At 34.6% G+C, this 12682-nt stretch overlaps 1 protein-coding gene across 1 annotated transcript in view; it reads right to left on the bottom strand.

Annotated features, from left to right (window-relative positions):
• LOC109112385 (UPF0606 protein KIAA1549L-like) overlaps positions 1 to 12682 on the bottom strand; it is a 115235-nt gene that overhangs the window by 49425 nt on the left and 53128 nt on the right. The window contains exons 6-12 of the mRNA XM_042774718.1: positions 10856 to 10989; positions 10411 to 10579; positions 6503 to 6562; positions 5550 to 5701; positions 4347 to 4518; positions 2851 to 3014; positions 2647 to 2682 (exon numbers count right to left, since the gene is read on the bottom strand). Coding sequence (XP_042630652.1) covers positions 2647 to 2682; positions 2851 to 3014; positions 4347 to 4518; positions 5550 to 5701; positions 6503 to 6562; positions 10411 to 10579; positions 10856 to 10989 — 887 coding nt within the window. The remainder of the gene's footprint in view (positions 1 to 2646; positions 2683 to 2850; positions 3015 to 4346; positions 4519 to 5549; positions 5702 to 6502; positions 6563 to 10410; positions 10580 to 10855; positions 10990 to 12682) is intronic.

Genomic DNA, 12682 nt, shown 5'->3' with positions numbered 1-12682 from the left:
AACCAGGCACAGCCAGAGATGGCGCTGCTAGACCACAAATGGTGTATATGCAGTAACGCTGTAGCATGTAAGGTGGAGGCAGCTTCTCCACAGGCCGTATAAGCATCGCCGGACAGGCCAGACGAGTACCTGCAGATCTGCATTGCACCTGCTGCCTTATTATACTCACTGTGAGCACGTTGTGATCAGCGGCAGCTGGATGCAATAATTGCATGCCAATGCGCATTAGCTCGTTTAGTTTACACTCAAAGTAGATTGGTCTATCGAAGCAATATCCCAATTCGTCGGTCACCGACGTGACGTCAAGAGTGACCGACTGAAAGGGAACTTATAACATCCAAGTGAAAGATATAACACCAACATGTCAGAATAAAAATAAAAAAAATAAAAACAGAATCACTGAGTCAGAAAAAGGATCACCCCCCTCCAGCAAACAAAGTCCAAGAAAGCCACAGCACATAATCCGTTGAGTGGAGATCAAACACCAGGCGAGCAGCTGCACAACGGAGAGTAACACATTGAAGTCAGGGACAGGCTAGGGTCAATTACCATGTTCAGTCCAAACAACAAGGTCACAGTCCAAAGCGAGAGGAGGGCAAGCCGCTGGACAGTAAGTGCAGACAGATTGGACAGAAACAGAATTAAGTAAATAAAAGGAAACACACACACAAAAACAATACTTATGACTAAAAGAAAATCAAAGCAAAAGGTGCAAGTGAAGTATAAGTAACAATTAGCACAAGTAACAAAAGAAAAGAGTAAAAACAAGAGACAAGTAAGAAGAAAATTAATAAGAAAATGACAAACAGCTGTGAGAGCATGCACGACTGCGCTGATTGCGAAACACAATCAGTTGAGTGAGGCTACTCAACACCAACACCAAACTATATGCCTGGTGGAAATCCAATATAGCTCACCATCCAAATAACAGCATTCCTATAGTAAAGCATGGAGGTGAACTTGAGCAGTTCTGCAAAGAAGAGTGGGCAAATATTGCTAAGTCTAGATGTGTAAAATTAGTAGAGACATATCCCAACAGACTAAAGGTGATGATACACAAGCCACCTTTTTGAGCAATGTTGCTTGGACACTTTGCCATTGAGAATGGCAACCGTATTTCTATCTGGATACGTTAGATTGGCGTGGGCCCTGTGTCTCACCTGGTTGCCCACTGACAGCAACATTTCCCAGCAACACTGCTCAAAAAGTTGCCCTGTGTATCATTACCTTAAAGCCTGTAATTAAAGCAAAAGGTGGTTAAAACAAAATACTGACACAAAGGGGTGATCCTTTTTCCCACTCAGTGATTCTTTTTTTTTTTTGACATGTTGGTGTTATATCTTTCACTTGGATGTTATATAAGTTGTATTGATTAAATACAGCTGGATAAAACAAAAGCTGTGTCAGTCTTCATTTCAGGCTGCAAAGCATCAAAATGTGATTATTTTAAAGGGGGATGATTCTTTCCTTTACCCACTGTATGTTTTTTCTACATAAAAAAATAAAAATAAAATAAATTTAAAAAAAGAAAATGAATCCCACGATGAGGTATTGGTTCAAAGGGTCATATGTCCAATAACTTCTGCTGTCATTGGCTTTGATCTAAGCCCATAACCATAAGCCATCCTGAAACCAATGGTCCGGTGCTGCTGTCCAAAAAACTAAAATGAAGAACAGCTTTGCAGTCCTGCAAATATATTCTAATAATAATTATAATACACTGCATATATTCTGTAAGTAGCAAATCCATAGTTGCTGGATAACTAAAGGCAATGAGGTTTTCTATAATGGTCAAGCAAAATTCAGGCAGTAATTTGTCAGTCATTGCAAATGATAAACTAGGCCAGTTGGTGTATATGGGGGAAAAGCAGGTCAGATCATTATACCTAATAAATAAGACATATTTGACATTTTTAAATAAGTGCTGCTGTCTGCTTTTCTCTTAGAGAGGAGGATACATGTTTTATGGTTTTACAGAATTGATGTATTAAATGCATTTTTATAACAAAGAGGTTTCTGTCCCTTTCACAGTCCAGCTAGCCTACTTCCAACTAAATCATCAGAGAATTTCTGACCTTATTCCTAAAATATTCAGCTTGTTTAGGCATACAAGCACGCAAAGGAACACACACAAATGCACACACACATACAGTACATTAAGAACCTAATCTAGGAAAAAAAAAAAAAACTACAGTATTGACATAACTCAACAATGTTCATATTAGTTAGGAGTAGTTCACACAAAAAAATAGTTCAATTCAGTAAATATATCATTTGGAATCTGTATGTCTTTTTTATTTTTTTGTAGAATGTCAAGGCTGCTCCATACAATGAATGCATGAATTGTTCATTTCGAAACATTCCTGTCTCCATTCACTTTCAATGTATGGAAAAAAAATCAGCCAGGACACTCCACTAAACATATCCTTTTATGTTTCACAAAATAGTCTTACATGTATGGAATGACACACAGGGGAGTCAATGACTAAATATTTTTTACTGTTTTGGGTGAACTAACCCTTTAATTGTGCAAAATCATTAGTACTTGTCCCAAAGACCTGTCTATTCTACACATCATCCTTAACACTGTGTGTACATCAGGAGTCCAGAGCAGCAGGTGAGATGATTGAAGAGCTGAATAACTACCTGAGGGTAATAACCCACGTCTCTCCAGTAAGCAGTCTAAATGAGAGAAAACAGCATGAAGAGTCATCAATCATTTCTATCTATCTCTCATACACTCTCTCGGGATGTTTTCCCAGAGGCAAAGCAAGCAAAGCTGAAGCCACTGTAAAATATACTGAGTGTACAAAATAGCATTATGAGTTATAATTATAATTACTGCTGTACCTTGACTCGAGGGTTGACGTTTCCAATGGGATCGCTTTTGAAATCGCTCTTGTTTTTGTGACACAGAACCGTGGTGATGATGATGATGATGAGGGTCACCACACCGATGGGTGCTAGCACTGCAGCGATGATCCACAGGTTGTTGGGTGGATTCTTCACTACGGCTGCATGATAGGAAACACTGTTAGTCAAATTAAATCTTTTACATATTAAACTATGATTTTGCAAATTGTGTTGCTTAAATATTTTGACCCAAAAATATTTTGTTTGTACAACAATTATTTTGTTAGTGACTTTTTTTTAATCCAGGTTAAAAAAAATATTACAATATTACAATTATTTTTTTTATTTCCTTTTTGTTTAACATTAACAAAATAATTTGTTTATTAAAACCAAGTATATTTATCAAGTCTGTTTTTTTAAGCATTTTTACATTTAATCTGCTTTCATTTCAAATTTCAGATTACAGTTTCTCTGTGAACAGAAAATGTAGTTGTTCTTTATAATAGTCAACTTATTTTCAGATCATAATTTAGATTATTACATTCAGACCACGACAGGTGTGGTGATGGTCACAGACAAGGAGCTTTACCTTTGATTCACTAAGCTGATTGCTCACTAAAAACTCACAGATCATGTTTTCAAGTCATTCAGTATTTGATTTTGATGTGACAAAGTTGTTTACTTACTTTTTAATTAGTCTTCCCAATAACACCATTATTTGTTCATTCAGAATTATGTGACTATGCAGAATGTTCACAAAATCAAGAGGCATGAAGATTTAGCATGTGAACAGAGTAATAAGCCAATCATGAAATGATCTGGGTTTGATTTAAGTTAAATATTGCCAAAAATATATATACAATATGTATCATAATGCTGATTACCACAACAAATATTTTTTTTCGTGTCTCAGTTGGAAAAAAAAAAATATCCTTAGTTACATATCTATATTATTATAAGTGGATTTTTTTTAAAATAAGTAATTCTGCATATAGTAATATTGCTGTAAGTAAAATTTTGGTCCCACTTTATATTAGTTGTCTTTAACGACTATGTACTGTAAGGTACTTACGGTATGTGAAATAAATAATTGAATGAATGAATGAATGAATGAATGAATGAATGAATGCAAGGTACAATGTACCTATTGTGTTCATGTTGAATTGAAAATCACATTTGTGCTACTGAGGTGGGATACTGTTAAGGTTAGTAACAGGTTTGGTGGTTTGATTAGGTTTAAGGGTGGGTGTAGTGGTAGGGTTGACAGTGTAATTATTGATGTAACTACAGAAATTATTTACAGATATAAATTCAGAAAGGTATTTTTAATTACAATATAAGTTCAATGTAAAAAATGTACAGGTATGTACACGATAGTGCATTGTATCAAATGATTAATTTAAAAGTAAGTACATAGTTGTTAAAGACACAAAATAAAGTGGTTTAAACATTTCTATAATTCTAGTAAAACCTGAAAAGAAAGAAATTTTGACCTTCAGCCTGCAGTTGGACAAAGTATCCCAGTGTGAGTGCCATGGTCTGCGAATCCACTGTGTTCAGAAGCTTGGCTGCAGATGTGCCAAGCAGTGGGGTCCCATTTTGCTGGACGTAGTAGGTCATCTCAGCTGGGTTTTTTGGCCCATTCACACGCCTGATACTAACCATCTGAAAACAAAAAAAAACTTGATCACTTCCTGTAGAAAAAACATCATCATTTAAACAAACAAAAAAAGAATAATATTCCACAAAAAATAAACAACAGGAAGAATACTGTGTTTTGTTACTCAACAAACAATAATAAATTAAAAAAAAATGAGCAACAGGTGTGAAATCTAGGGTGCCCGGGAGCTGACATGGTTGGTTCACTTAGTTTTGTTGTGGCCACGACATAATAACTAATGGGAATGTGATAATATGTCATGGCCACGAGATATTAATTTGTGGGAACATCATATTAACTTGTGGGAACGTGATATTATGTTGTGGCCACGAGATCATTTTGTCGAGGTAACAACATTGTTATTTCGTGGCTTCAAGATGCTATGTTGAGGGAACGACATCCATTTCTCGTGGCCACAACTTCTTATGTTGAGAAAACAACGTATTTTTCTTGTGGCCACAAGTTTAATGTGTAAACAAACCTGCGTGAACATAGCAACCTGGATTATCAGAGATGGATTCATTAATATTTTATTTTGGATTAAGAAAGTATTATATTATTTAAAAATATGTCATTCCCTCAACATAAGAAGTCTGTCCATGTTTTCTATTAGTATTACACCCCACCCCACCTACTGTTACAACTCGCCCCAGTAGTGAAGCAGGTTAACAACAGCACTCCTTGTAACTGATAATGATTTACACAGTTTAAGAATGCATTGTAGAACTACTTTCTAAACTACTTTCATTTGTTTTAAGTACATACATATGGAAATATCACAAAGTTAAAGTCAGCCATGTTCTACAGCTTGCATACGAATGCAGATGCATGACACAAATTTGCTTATTCGTTGCGTATAATTAATTCTGGAAAACAGATTCACATCACCTAAGAAATGACTAAAGTTGGGTCCAATCATGAGTCCTTTCTTATGGCATGTAGATGTGTTTTCTAGAATTAATTATATTTTTACAGAATTATTTATTTGTTTGCAATTAGTTTGCTTAATTAGCACTTTCAATTTTGTTAGGCGCACCTGGACAGTGTAACTTCCCACCGTTGCTGCCCGCTTGAAGCGAACGCCTTGCTGGTGGGCCACCATGAAGAGCTCAGCCAACCGCTCCTCCATCAGACTAGCAAAACTGTGGTACTGTCCTTCCAGAGAGGAGTTTTCCACATCCTGAATCACTGCAGAGACATGGAGAGATGCTAAATGAAAGGGTTTCTCAACTCTGGCACTTAAAGTCCGCTGTTTAGCAGAGTTTAGCTCCAACTCTTATCAAACACACTTCAACAAGCTAATCAAGGTCTTCAGGATTACTAGAATATTACAGGCAGGTGAATTTGCTCAGGATTGGAGTTAAAAATCTACGGGATGATAGACCACAAGGACCAGAGTTACTGCTGAAACACTGCAGTCTTGCACACTAATTACTTCTCAATGATGTAGAACTTTGTCAATATCAGGGGAAGTCCAGAGAAACCTCAAAGGGTTCCTGAGAACTAGCATTACTAAAGACACTCAAATCTGGATTAACTATGAATAATTAGACAGTATAATTGGTTCAGTTAAACTGAGACAGTACAGAAGATTGATGTGTTTATAAAGAACAGAAAGAAAGATAAATGATCTGATCTTGGCATAGAATAGCAGCATGTAATTATACAAACCCACTGGAGCAAATTGCTTAAGTATTTGTCATGTGTAACACAAACGTGCGTAATATATCACAACAAAACAAAACATCTTCAATTATTCTGTTTATTTGTGAACTGTCATCTAATTTTTCGGAATTGTGTGCTAATAGTTAATTATTTGAGCTTTTAGGAATATATAAGCATATACTTTACATGATCTTAAAGTAAACAGACACAAAGTAAAAACTACAAAACCAATTATGATTTTAAACCACATCACTCTGTTCTTCCTCTGAATGAAGCTCTTTCACTCATATGGCTATTAATGAACAACATCAATAAGACGATTACCTGTGATTATCCAAAATGGCCTGGTTACTACAGATGTGTTAAGGTTGTGGTATTCCAGAGCTGCAGAGGAAAGATAGTGAGAGGGAAGAGAACGAAAACAAGATAAACTTGTAGAGAGGGAGAAAACATAAGAAAACTTGTTTCCAATGACATTGCTTTGATCCTGGGTCCAGAGGCTTAGCTGAGCACATCTACTCTCCAGGAGACAGCACAGAGAGACTAGCCGCATTTCCCAAATGAAACCTTTACTCAATTGCATACTGGCAGTGTGATTAAAGGCTCTGGCTGACATTCTGTCTTCAAGGCAGAATCACTAAGCAGCCTGTACAATTTCAGCAGCTGTTGAATTACTTTACTCCATTAAAGTCTACTAAGATCTAATCTGAGGAACAGCAGCCTAAGTGTTTTGACCAGTATTTCATCATATGGTCAAAAAATGTATATGTATGTAAATGTGTGTGTCTGTGTCTGTGTGTGTGTGTGTGTGTGTGTGTGTATATATATATCATGCCATTATTATTCATTTTAGTCCATTTGCCTGACCAAAAGGTTGATGAAACCAATGATAAAAATACCAAAAACACAATTTTTTTCTATTGTAAAATGTATTAACATCTTTTAATTAAAACATGTATCAAATATATTATGGACAAACATACAACAAATTTATTATGTATGTATGTATTTAAGCAATTTTTGCCAACTTCATTCGTTTTAAGCATTAGTTTGCACTTAGTCAGCAGCAGGTAATCACAACCGTGTTGATATCCTGAACAACACAATTGCAAGCCTCACATTGCTTTTATGCAGCAGTACAATAAATAAGAATTTAAGATTTAGCAACTTATGTCACTTAAGACATAATATTGACAGTTACTTTGTCCTTTTTTTTTTTTTTTTTTTTGTTCTGTCAACAAAATTAAACAAAACAAAACAAATAACAATTCAATTTCACATATCAAAACAAAATATAGTAGTTTCATTTAACTGAACTAAAAAAATAAGCCAAACCAAAAAAATATATTAACAACACTAAACAACAACTCACTCATAAAGTCTGAATATGCCTACTACCCCTACAATTTAGTATCTGAAAAGCGGTACTTGAAATGTGCATGAGTGATGTGATTGATGTTGTTGGATTGGATGTAATAGAATGAAATTATTACACACATGCATGCCTTTTTAGAATGCACTTTTTTTAACAGTCTCAAAGTAAATTCTTTAACAAATGTAGTACATTCTTATGGACGCACTCCGTTAACACTGAGTTAAGACAATGGAGGATGTGTACTCTCAGAACAGATGTGCAAAAGTTGTCAGCTTGTCACTGGGGCGGTACCCTAAAAAGGACATATTTACACCTTCAAAGGCTTATATTACTACACTAAGGTACTCTATATACCTTTTAAGTTGTCCCTTTAAAGGTTCTGCCCAAGGGACAAGCTGTTGTACCCCTAAAGGCACAATTTTTGCACATTTTTCTTGATACTTAGATGCATTCAAATGTATTCAGTTGTTACATGTGCCACAGTGAGTAGTTTACCATCAGTGCTGGGTAGATTTAAAAATTGTGGTCCATTAAAGATTCCAAATTACATGAAAAAATTGTAGTTAGAAACGTAATTCATTATGTTACACATTTTAGGTAATGTAATAAGACTTTTGATTACTTTTGAGCTAACTTATTTATCACATTGATTTAAATAGGACAATCGAGTACCATATTGATATAAAATAAAACATGAAGTCCATTAAACATTACATTGCATCAAGGTTTACCAAACTGGGGTACATTATATATATATATATATAGATATATATATATATATATATATATATATATATATATTATATATATATATATATATATATATATATATATAAATATATTTTTTTTCTCAGTAAGTTTTTTATTTTTATTTATTTTAAAATGATTTATTTTAATCTAACATTTTTAAAATAAAATAAATAATTAAAAATTTTATATTTTATAATTTAATTAATTATTATCATCTCATCAAAAAAATCAACAACCCCCTTCCTACACTTCCTTAATGTACCCCAGTTTGGTAAACCTTGATGCAATGTAATGTTTAATGGACTTCATATTTTATATATTTTATTTGTGTACCTGCATGTCATGTGACCATTAACCAACATCAGAGAACCATGAACATGCAAATGTAATACTCAATTATTAAAATATGTATTTTAAAATTTCAGGGGGTACTTCAAGTAAATATATTACGTGAAAGAGGTTCAGATGACAAAAATGTTTGGAAATCCCTGCATTACATTTCAATAAGAAATAGCGTAAATGTGTGTATTTTAATGTGTCTGAAAGACAAAAGCCTTTCAAAACATAGTAATACATGGATAAATAACCTACTGAGTGATAATTCAAATAAAATGAATGTGTTCATCAGTATTGGATGCAATGTTGAAATGTTGAGAAAACACTTCTTAAAATTTAAATGATTTTTAGAAATCCAGTTGTCAAATGCTGTGTGGCCTCTCAGCTTTCTGTGTAATTATATCCACCTGACCAATGACTAGTCTTTGTGTGAATGTCCACAAAACTGGAAGACTTTCTGAATGTATATAAGCGGTAGGCTGTTTCTGAAAGGAACATTTAAAAGATGAAAAAGAGGAATTAGGGAGAATCAATAAATGATGTATAATTTATTGCTATTGTGTGAATAATATACAATCACGTAATCAATAAAAAAGCAACTGTAGTCTAATTATGAATATTTAAAAATATAATTTAATCTAATTACATGTACTCCATTTTTGGAATCTGATTACGTAATCCAGATTATATGTAATCAGGTACTACCCAGCTCTGTGTGTCATGATGTATTTGCCAAAACCCAGCCCTAGTCCTGTAAATAAATGTATTTCACTGTTAAAGTAAAAATAAAAAATAAAAAAATGATAAAATAAATAAACTTGACTCTCTAACACTAGTACTCTCTATTCTATTAACTTGTTTTATTTTATTTATTATAAAAAACTTGACCCTCCAACACTAGTACTCTCTATTCTATTTCTATTATATCTAATTATTTTATTTTTATTTATTATAAAAAAAAATAATAATAACTTGGCCCTCTAACACTAGCTCTATTCTATTTCTTCTCTATATACTTTTCATTATTTTTATTTATTTAAAAAAATAATAATAATAATGATTGCTTCTATTGTCCTGATTTGTAAGTCGCTTTGGATAAAAGTGTCTTCTAAATGATTAAATGAGAGGAGAAACCAAATGACCTGTGAGAGTGAGGTGTGTGATATTCTCACCATCACATTACAGTTGCTTGTGGAACCATGTTCTTTCCACACAGACACACACACGAGCATATCTGGGATTCCCTACTGTTAATTATTTTTCTCTGTAATTGGCTTTGATGTGCGTGCTGTGCCCTAGCCCATGTACTGTATGCATGAACCTGTTTCTGCCTCCTGTGAATGCAACAAACCAAACAGAAACCACTTCCTCTCTCTGGTAGAGAATCTTATGTGGGGTAGGGCAGAGTGGGGTAGGGCAGAGAGCCGTAGGAGCGGAGTCCCACAGAGGAACTCCGGAAGGATAAAAGGAGGAGCGACGACAATGCAAGACGAGAGAGGACCAGGCCTGGATTTTATTTTGTGTTTTGGTTCTGCTTGTGTGTGGCAGTCGTCCTTCAGGGGCTGTCGTGCTATTTTCAGTTTTGTGTTTATTTTGTTATTAAATTGTGTTTAAGTGTTTGCTGGTTCCACCTTCTTCTTACCCATCTACAAACTTTGTTACAATGAACATAAAAATTAACAAGTGTAACAATTGCATATGTCTGTATACGTACATATGTATATGTTTGTATATGTATTTGTATACCGGAGGAAAGCCAGGGAAAACTTACGCTCAGCTGTGATCAGTGGAGGGTAAAACAGGAAGTAACCGACAAGCTCGGCAGTCAGTTGGCTGAGGAGGTCACTGGCAGTTGTGCCATTGAGAGTGACACTGCCATTATATACCACATATATCAGAGACACAGCAGGAGAACCAATAGACTGTGATGTGCTCAGAATCTGTGAGAAAAAAGGATTGAGAAACAAAAAATTGACAGAGAAAATGAAAGAGTTGTATTATATTGTACGCAGACTGACCTTTTACCAGTTAAAAATCAACAAAATGGAATTATAAACATATATATATATATATATATATATATATATATATATATATATATATATATATATATATATACACAGTATATATATATGTGTGTAAATTATTATTTTGACATGCAGAAGTTATAAGTTTTGGAGGTTAATAAAGGTCATTAAAAGATAAGGCCCTCCCACCTGTACAGTGAGACTGCTGTGAGAGTTCATCACTATGGCCTCTGCCTCAGCAAAAGCATTCTCCAGTCTCTGCTCCATCATCTGAGTAAATCTGCAGGACCTGAGGTCATCCCCTGGTCCTACAAACCTCAGAACTACACACACAAACATACAGATATACACATAAAAGAAACCATATGAAAATAATTGCTGAAACATGCAGAGCATATTCTATTATGTGCACTGCACAAACATTCTCTGAACAGTACGATTCTCAGAAGTACTATATTTTATTATGCTATGGCATTGCTGAATGTTTGATTCTGATTCAAGATGTAATTAAACAACATCACATGAGCAAAACTGCTGTTGTACTAATATCAGCACAGCTGTGAATCGGCTGTAGGGGCAAAACTATCTACCTACTTATTGTCTATTATATTAGTAACATTTCAGAATAAGGTACCAGTTGTTAACATTAGCTAACCACATTAGTTAACATGAACTAACAATAATAATAAATCAAAAACAAACATTAATAATATATACATATTAACATTAAAAACAAACACACACTGATTTTAATTTTTCATAATTTTTCAAGGCCAAGTCCTATTGCCAATTATTATTATTATTATTATTATTATTATTATTATTATTTATTTAGTTTAAGCAATACATAAGAAAGATTAAAAGAGTACATGATTAAGATCAAGATGTATATTTGCTCTATTACATGCCATACTAGCCTTAAAAAATAAAATAAAATAAACGTTGTATCTACAATTAGATGTAGCCACTTCACAATCGCAATCCAAACAAAGATGAATACATTAAAATACAATATTAAAATCAAAAGTTCAATCTTTTAATATTATTAGTGCAGGGTTCACCAAACTCGGTTCTGGAGGCCCGGTGTCCTGCAGAGTTTAGTTCCAACTTGCCCTTAACACACCTGCCTGGAAGTTTCAAGAATACCTTGTAAGACTTTGTTTAGCTGGTTCAGGTGTGTTTGATTAGGGTTGGAGCTAAACTCTGCAGGACAGCAGCCCTCAAGGACCAAGTTTGGTGACCCCTGATTTAGTGGAATAGAGCTAATATGAACTAACAATGCACTCTTTTGTACCTAATATTAAAAAATAATAATAATAATAATAAATACTGTAATAAATATGTTGATCATTGTTAATTAATGCATTAACTAATGTTAACTAATAGTCCTAATTGTAATGCATTTGTCACAGAGTGCACATGTCCTTCCTCATTACGACACAGTATTTAAGCTGTCACTCTGCACCTTTACATTGTCTATTTTTGTTGTTCACTATGTGTCAACCTACCTGGATCTTTACCTGTGATCCTTACCTGCATTCGTCTATTTTCAGTCGTTCTCTGTCTGCTCACTCTGTGGAAGATCACCGCCAGCCTGCAAAGAGAAACTCATTTAATTCAGCTAAGTGGCACTTCTCTCAAGAACATCTACTTACCATCAGCCATCACCTGCTCTCTTACCTCAGTTGTGTTAATAAACCTTTGTTAAGTGGAAGTTTCCTGTGTTGTCTCCTTTTGTTTTGTTAATAGAAGACCAGACCAACATGCAACATTTGAAGGAGGTTTTCGGCCAGACTGCTACATCATTGTCTGTCCATAATCAACTCCTCCAGCTACGCCATGGTAAATCTTCAGTGAGTGAATATGTCCTCCAGTTTCAAACTCTGGTGGCCACTAGCAGCTGGAATGAGACTGCACTCTTCACCGGTTCTCAAAAGCCTGCAAACTCATCCCTCTGAAGGAACTACCCACCGCCTTTTGAGAACGCTGAGCTCCTCTTTCAGCATGTGTTAAGAA

Source organism: Cyprinus carpio, chromosome A18 (genome assembly GCF_018340385.1).
Source record: "Cyprinus carpio isolate SPL01 chromosome A18, ASM1834038v1, whole genome shotgun sequence".
NCBI lineage: Eukaryota > Metazoa > Chordata > Actinopteri > Cypriniformes > Cyprinidae > Cyprinus > Cyprinus carpio.
The sequence above is the reverse complement of the archived record's forward strand: the minus strand, read 5'-3'. Positions and strand labels throughout refer to the sequence as shown.